General features: G+C 37.8%; 1 protein-coding gene across 1 annotated transcript; it reads right to left on the bottom strand.

Moving 5' to 3' along the window:
• Positions 1 to 7654: 7654 nt before the first annotated feature.
• Positions 7655 to 7957, bottom strand: LOC119512883 (small proline-rich protein 2E-like). Its single transcript, XM_037807680.1, has 2 exons — positions 7907 to 7957; positions 7655 to 7855 (listed from the first exon to the last, which is right to left on the bottom strand). The coding sequence occupies exons 1-2, from the start codon at positions 7955 to 7957 to the stop codon at positions 7655 to 7657; spliced, it is 252 nt and encodes an 83-aa protein (XP_037663608.1).
• Between the last annotated feature and the right edge of the window lie 802 nt (positions 7958 to 8759).

Genomic DNA, 8759 nt, shown 5'->3' with positions numbered 1-8759 from the left:
TGAAAACACAACTTATCAAAACTTATGGGATGCAGCAAAGGCGGTGCTGAGAGGGAAATTTATTGCCTTAAATGCCTATATTAAAAGAGAAGAGAGAGCAAAAGTTGAAGAGTTAACTGCTCACCTGGAGGAATTAGAGAAAGAACAGCAAACTAACCCCAAAGCAAGCAGAAGGAAAGAAATAACAAAGATTAGAGCAGAAATAAATGCAATTGAGAACAGGAAAACAATAGAGAGAATCAACAAAACCAGAAGTTGGTTCTTTGAGAAAATCAATAAAATCGATGGACCACTGGCTAGGCTAACAAAAAAACAGAGAGAGCAGATGCAAATAAATGCAATCAGAAATGGGAAAGGAAATATAACTGCCGACCCTGCAGAAATTAAAGAGATAATGAGAAGATACTATGAGCAACTATATGCTAATAAACTAGACAACTTAGATGAAATGGACAACTTCCTAGAAAAGCATAAACAACCAACATTAACTCAAGAAGAAATAGATGACCTCAACAAACCAATCACAAGTAAAGAGATTGAGTCAGTCATCAAAAAGCTCCCAAAAAGGAAAAGCCCAGGACCAGATAGTTTCACATGTGAATTCTACCAAGCATTCAAGAACAAATTAGTACCAATCCTGCTCAATCTCTTCAAAAAAATTGAAGAAGAGGGAAAGCTACCTAACTCTTTCTATGAAGCCATCATCACCCGAATACCAAAACCAAGCAAAGATACTACAAAAAAAGAAAATTATAGACCAATTTCTTTAATGAATATAGACGCAAAAATCCTCAACAAAATACTCGCAAATCGAATCCAGCAGCACATTAAAAGAATTATACACCACGACCAGGTGGGATTTATTCCAGGTATGCAAGGCTGGTTCAACACAAGAAAATCAATTAATGTAATACACCACATCAATAAATCAAAGCAGAAGAACCACATGATCATCTCGATTGATGCAGAAAAGGCATTTGACAAAATTCAACATCCTTTCCTGATGAAAACACTTCAAAGGATAGGAATAGAAGGGAACTTTTTCAATATGATAAAGGCAATATATGAAAAACCCACAGCTAACATCACACTCAATGGGGAGAGACTGAAAGCTTTTCCTCTAAGATCAGGAACAAGACAGGGATGCCCACTATCACCATTGCTATTCAACATTGTGCTGGAAGTTCTAGCTAGAGCAATTAGGCAAGAAAAAGAAATAAAAGGCATCCAAATTGGAGAGGAAGAAGTAAAACTGTCACTATTTGCAGATGACATGATTCTATATGTAGGAAATCCAGAAAAATCTACAGCAAAGCTACTAGAACTAGTCAATGAATACAGCAAAGTAGCAGGCTACAAGATCAACACGCAAAAATCTGTAGTGTTCCTATACACAAGTAATGTGCAACAAGAGGAGGAAATCAAGAAAGAAATCCCATTTACAATAGCAACCAAAAGAATCAAGTATTTAGGAATAAACTTAACCAAGGACACAAAAGACCTTTACATAGAAAACTATAAGAAACTGCTAAAAGAAATTGAACAAGACCTGAAAAAATGGAAGAACATACCATGTTCATGGATTGGAAGACTAAATATAGTTAAGACGGCAATTTTACCTAAACTGATTTGCAGATTCAATGCAATACCAATTCAAATCCCAACAACTTACTTTACAGAAATAGAAAAACCAATAACTAAATTTATTTGGAAGGGTAAGGTGCCCCGAATAGCCAAAAATGTCTTGAGAAAGAGGAATGAAGTGGGAGGTCTCACACTACCTGACTTTGAAGCATATTACAAAGCTACAGTGCTCAAAACAGCATGGTACTGGCATAAGGACAGATATACTGATCAATGGAATCGAATTGAGTGTTCAGAAGTAGACCCTCACATCTATGGACAACTGATCTTTGATAAGGCAGTGAAGCCGAAGCAACTGGGAAAGAGCAGCCTGTTCAATAAATGGTGTTTGGAGAACTGGATATCCATTTCCAAAAGAATGAAAGAGGATGTCCATCTCACACGTTATACCAAAATTAACTCAAAGTGGATCAAAGACCTAAACATTAGCACCAAGACCATAAAACTCTTAGAAGAAAATGTAAGGCAATATCTTAAAGATCTTGTTAAAGGAGGTGGTTTCTTAGACCTCACACCCAAGGCACGAGCAACCAAAGAACAAATAGACAAATGGGATCTCCTCAAAATTAAACACTTTTGTACATTGAAGGACTTTGTCAGAAAAGTCAAAAGGCAACCTACACAATGGGAGATGATATTTGGAAACCACATATCAGATAAGGGTTTAATATCCCGAATATATAAAGGAATCCTGCATCTCAATAACAGAAAGACAAACAATCCAATTAAAAAACAGGCAAAAGACATGAACAGACATTTTTCTGAAGAGGAAATACAAATGGCTCAAAAGCATATGAAAAAATGCTCAACTTCACTGGCTATTAAGGAAATGCAAATCAAAACCACAATGAGATATCATCTCACACCTACCAGAATGGCCATTATCCAAAAAACAGAAAATGACAAGTGCTGGAGAGGATGTGGAGAAAGAGGCACACTTATTCATTGTTGGTGGGAATGTAAAATGGTGCAACCACTCTGGAAGACAGTATGGAGGTTCCTCAGGAAGCTAAATATAGATTTGCCATATGACCCAGCTATTCCATTGCTGGGTATATACTCAGAGGAACTGAAACTTAAGACACAAACAGACATTTGTAAACCAATGTTTATTGCAGCATTATTCACAATTGCCAAGAGATGGAAACAGCCCAAATGTCCATCAAAGGACGAGTGGATAAACAAACTGTGGTATATACACATGATGGAATATTATGCAGCTGTAAGACAGAACAAAGACATGGATCATGTAATAATGTGGATGAACCTTGAGGACATCATGTTGAGTGAAGTTAGGCAGAAACAAAAGGACAGATTCTGTATGGTCTCACTAATATGAACAGACATTAATGAACAAACTTTGGGAGCTAAAAGCTGACAACACAGGCAACCAGGAGATAGAAAGAGGGCAGAGATCAGCCATTTGATGCTGAAGGACTACAGAATGTTTAGGATTGATTGCATAGATCCAGAAATAGATAGCATAATACTGTGTGATGGTAGCACAGTATTGTAAGTACACTGAACAAAGATGTCTGTGAGTAAAGCTGAAAGAGGTGGGATAGGAGAATGTATGACACCAGAGGTAAAGATAGATGATAAAGACTGGGACTGTATAACGTGGCAAAAACTGGAGTGGCCAATGACTGTTACTAAATATACAAATATAAAAATGTTTTTGCATGTGGGAAAGCAAATGAATGTCAACCATGTAGAAATTTGAAAAAGGGATGGTATTCAGGAAAAAACATAATCAAAGCAAACTGGAGTCTATGGTCAACAGTAACATTGTAATATACCTCCATTAAATGTAACAAAGGCAATGAGCCAATGCTAAATGTATATGAGAAGGGGATATAGGGGAGTAATATGGGATTCTTGGTAGTGGTGTTATTTGCTGTCCTGAGTAGTATATTGTATTTTATGACATGTTATTTTTCTTTTTATCATTTTTTCTTATTGCTAAAAAAAAAAAACAATTTTTCTTGTAGTAATCAGTATGTTCAAATGCTGATTGTGGTGATGATGGTACCATGAACAACTGATTGTACACTGTGGATAAATGTATGGTATGTGAATATAACTCTATAAAATTGTAGGAAAATATATATATAGGAGTAAAAGTGTTGGAGAAAACATGGTGAGAGGGATGATGCCTCACCAATATGGACTAACTACAATGTGTAAACTCAGAATTGAATCTTAGAACATAGCCTAACATGGACACAATAATTGTAATAGTCCCTAGATTATAAGCTCTTACAGCAGTTAACTCTATCCCTGAATTGTAAGGCCTATCTCTAAACTTTAAGATGCTGATCCCCTAGCGTATGTTGTCACAAACATTGGGACTGGCAGTTTGATGTGCTGAGCCCTCAAGCATGGGACTTGCCCTTATGAAGCTCATTACCACAAAGGAAAATCTAAAGTTGTATGTAATGATGCCTAAGAGTCTCCCCCTGAGTACCTCTTTGTTGCTCAGATGTGGCCCTCTCTCTCTCTAACTGAGCCATCTCGACAGGTGAACTCGCTGCCCTCCTCCCTATGTGGGACCCAACTCCCAGGGTTGTAAATCTCCCTGGCAACGCAGAGTATGACTCCCGGGGAAGAATGTGGACCCGGCATCGTGGGACTGAGAGTGTCTTCTTGACCAAAAGGGGGATGCAAAATGAGATGGAACAGTTTCAGTGGCTGAGAGATTCCAAATGGAGTCGAGAGGTCACTCTGGTGGACATTCTTATGCACTATATAGATAACACCTTTTAGGCTTTAATGTATTGGAATAGCTAGAAGTAAATACCTGAAACTACCAAACTCCAACCCAGCAGTCTGGACTCCTGAAGACAATTATATAATAATGTAGATTACAAGGGGTGACAGTGTGATTGTGAAGACCTTGTGGATCACACCCCCTTTATCTAGTGTATGGATGAGTGGAGGAATGGGGATAAAGACTAAAGGACAAATGGGGTGGGATGGGGGGATGATTTGGGTGTTTTATTCACTTTTATTTTTTATTCTTGTTCTGGTTCTTTCTGATGTAAGGAAAATGTTCAGAGATAGACTGTGGTGATGAACGCATAACTATGTTATCATACTGTGGACAGTGGATTGTATATCATGGATGATTGCATGGTGTGTGAATGTATTTCAATAAAACTGAATTTAATAAAAAAAAGATATACAAATGGCCAATAAACATATGAGCAGGTAGTTTAGTTAATATTACTACAACAATGTTTATTTCTTACTTTTGATAAATGTGCCTTGGTCAATGAAGATATTAACATTATGGAAAGCTGAATCAAGGGCATATGAAATCTCTCTGAGCTATCAGCTATTCAGTAAGTCCAAAATTATTTCAAAATAAAAAAATTGAAGGTAATCCAAATGCAAAAAAAAAAGAATAACCAAAAATGTTGCTTAACATCACCAAAAATTTTGTACATGCAAACTAAAATAAAAATAAAATGCTATTTTTTATGCATCAGATGGGCAATGATTAAAAATGCCCACAAGCACATTTTGGCTTAGGTGGATGAATCAGGTCTTTTCATTCACTGCTGGTGACAATTCAATTGGCATGGTTACTCTGGGGTGGTAATTTCTATTAGAACTTATGATGGGAACATCCTGTGCCCAGCAACCCTTTTTCTAAGAATGGTTCCAAGAGGATCCCTTGAACTTGTTCTCAAAAGTCATTAATATTACATGAAGGGCATTTTCAAACCTCAGTGAAAGATAGTTACACGTGCACCAGATGGGCAAAAATTTGAAAAGTATAACAATGATCAACTAATTTAAAGGGGGTGAGCAGATCAGTACACAGCTGATGGGAGTTTAAATTGAAATAAGATTTTGGAAAACAATTCAACATTACCCTACAAAGTAGAAGATGCATGTATGCTGTGAACCCATTACTCTTTCTACTCCAGAGAGATACCCTAGAAAAGTGGGTGAACATGTGCACTCGCAGACATGAAGAAAATGTCATTATGACACTCTTCATAACAACTCCAAAAAGGAAACAAACCAAATGTCCATCAAGAGTAGAATAAAGAAAGAAATAAAGTGTTGTATATTCGTACAATGATATACTAAAATATGATAGTGAATAAAATAAACATGCATTGATGTTGATTGAAAGAAGACAGAAAAAAAAAGATGGCATAGAGTATGGTAGCATTTACAAGAAGCTCAAAAACTGGAAAACTTAACTATAATCTTAAGAGATGGCTATCTTGTTGGCAAAAATATATATAAAGCAAAGCAAGAAAGTGATTAAAGTCAGGATAGTGGTTACCTCTAGTGATGAAGGCATGAGTTGTAACTGAATAAGGAAACACTGGGTCTTTTGAAGCGCTGATAATGTTCTTTTTTTTGACTTGTGGTTTGTTACATTAATGCTCGGTTTACAGTTATTCACTCTGTACTGCAAACGTTTATGAACTTTCTGTTTGTGTTGATTATGCTTCACAAGAAGTGAGATTTTTCTTAAATACAAAATAATATTAGAACAGAGACCTTTTCACAAGCTTACCACTGACAATCACTTACAATCATACTGTGTAGCCTTGTGTAACGTCTACCTCTCAACATTCCTTTTACAGTTTTGCCTACAACAAGACCAAAATTCCCTACACAATTTTGAAAGCTATAATTTGATGAAACCTCATGGATTACATTTCCTTCTAAGATGAGAACAAAATAGAACTAAATTTCCATTCGGTCACTTATTCAAAACAGGCTTTCATTTTGCAAACGAGTTTCAGTTTATCTCTCAGTTATTTTAATCCTTTGTGGAATTATCCTTTAACAACCATATGTAAGTTAACCATATGTAAATCAATTATTTCAATCCTTTATGGAAATATCCTTTAACAATCATATGTACATTTAGTCAAAATACCACATGAAAGAAATTTAATATTTTGACTATCAGCATAATATGGTTGTCAAACTTTGGATGAATGTAAAAATCATTACTATGTCTTAGAGACCCAAACTCTCTAACTTCATTTGCTGACAGTCTCCCCTTAATTTGTTTTCTTTGCTGTTGCATTTTTCTGCCTAGGAACCTGATTTCATCTCGTGGTAACAATCAACCCCAGATATACCCATCACTCACTGTCCTATTCATTTAAGTCTCCCCCCAAAAAATTCACTGAAGAAGAGAACTTCTTAACAATTTTCTCTCAAGTACAACTAATGCATGCATCTCTCTCATTTCTCCTGGGTGTGTGTGTGTGTGTATCTGTATATCCCTCAGGAATATAGGTATGGGACAGGGAATTCATTTGGTCACCATTATCCGTATCACCAGGATGTACAAAAAATGCCTGGTACATATAGGCAATGAGGAAAATTTGTGATTAAATTATGTAATTTTAATTTCCCTGAGTAATATGAATTGAAGACATTTCCACATATTACAGATAAGGAAAGATAAGCAGAGACTTTAAATAACTTTTTCATGGTCACACAAAAAAGAAGGGAGTTGAAATGGGTTAAAAGGAATTATGTGGTGTACATGATCTGACAGAAGGATTTCAAGTAAGACTGAATTCAAAGATGATAAGGCTAAACCTCATAATTCAATGGAAAGAAAGGAAATGAACATTCTTCTGAGGTAGTTGACAGAAGGAAGTAAAATCACAGACTGAAAACAAAAGTTGTTCGGGTTCAACCATAAAACATGAGCTTTATTGGAGAAGCAGAATAGTTACAATTGCTCACAGGATAGAGATCAATGCCTAGATCACAGACAGAAGGTGGCAAAGTGAGAACAGGCAATACTGCATTGCAGGAAAGTAGACCTTGATCCTGCACCTCATCTTCCAGCAACATGATATCAACTTCTGGAACTAAGCCTCTTCCCTGTCAGCTGTCATCTCGGGTAGAAGGCTGAGAAGGTGCAGTCGGTCACCATGGCTGAGGGAGGATGGCGTTCTGGAACAGGGAAGAGCCACTGGATCTTTCTGTTTCATGGTGCTGATGAATTCTGATATTGTTATTTAAACTTGGGTGGGCATTCCTGCTGGCAGGGTTGGTATGGTTGCACAGGAGGGCACTTCTGGCAAGGCTGGGGAGGACAGCACTGCACAGGTGGGCATATGGGAGGTGGGCACGGCTGAGGGCACTTCAGGGGTGGACAGGGCTCAGGGCACGGTGGGGGTGGGCATGGCTCAGGACACTTCGGCAGTGGGCATGGCTCTGGACATACTGGGGGTGGACAAGGCACAGGACATTTAGGGATGAACACAGGAGGTGGCTGGCACGGCTGCTTGCACTGTTCCTGCTGCTGGTAAGACATCTTTCCTGGGCCTCAGGGAATCTGAAAAAAACACAGCAGAAATTGTTCATAGTTGAGACACTCCTGCAGGTGAAATGGGCCAACATTCTTCAAACATGCTGGGCTAATATTCCTACTAACCCCAAGGATCAACCTTCACCTTGAATAAAATCTTTATGACTGTAGGTCCCTTCTCTTTTAACATCTCCTCCCATCATCTATTATTCTTTTCTGGCACCCTCCTATGGTGTCATTGCTAAGACAAAATATACCCTGCATTGGGGCAGCCATAACATATGGACGTATGTAAATATTATCTCGGAAAGGAAGGCCCAGACTGCTAACCTTCTGAACATCCCAAAACAATTTACTACCAACATTGTCTCACATGGGCTGTGACTGATGGTTTAGCTGATCTGGCTGTGGATTCTTCCGGAAGAATTGCAAAGCTCAGACCCAGTTCTCAAGGGCTAGCACCCAGAGAAGCAAACGTTTTGAAGTGAACTGAAACAGACAGGGCATCATTTCTTATTCCTTAATATTCTCCCAGTTAAGACTATCCCTTTAAGATCATTTCCTCCATGGACCTCAAGGTCATCCACCAAATACAAGCTGAAATAACATATAATTGTACCTATTCTTCTCATGAACACTTCATCTTTATTTGCACAAAGCAGAAGTATCATTTTGTATATTAATAGTCCTTTCTACTTCTGGTTTACATTCTTACACTGCCCAAGTGCCCAAAAGTGTTTTGCAGTGTTTCACTCACCAGAGTCTCAAAGCCGGTCTTCAACCAAGTGTCAAGAGGATGACAGCACTG

The sequence above is a fragment of the Choloepus didactylus genome, chromosome 2, assembly GCF_015220235.1.
Source record: "Choloepus didactylus isolate mChoDid1 chromosome 2, mChoDid1.pri, whole genome shotgun sequence".
Lineage (NCBI taxonomy): Eukaryota > Metazoa > Chordata > Mammalia > Pilosa > Megalonychidae > Choloepus > Choloepus didactylus.
The sequence above is the reverse complement of the archived record's forward strand: the minus strand, read 5'-3'. Positions and strand labels throughout refer to the sequence as shown.

Excerpts from the sequence above, each read along its gene's own strand:
- LOC119512883 (XM_037807680.1), bottom strand. The coding sequence starts at position 7,957 with ATGTCTTACCAGCAGCAGGAACAGTGCAAGCAGCCGTGCCAGCCACCT. Across the intron at positions 7,856-7,906 it reads AGCCGTGCCAGCCACCTCCT|CCATGCCCACTGCCGAAGTG; the intron begins GTGTTCATCCCT and ends GTATGTCCAGAG.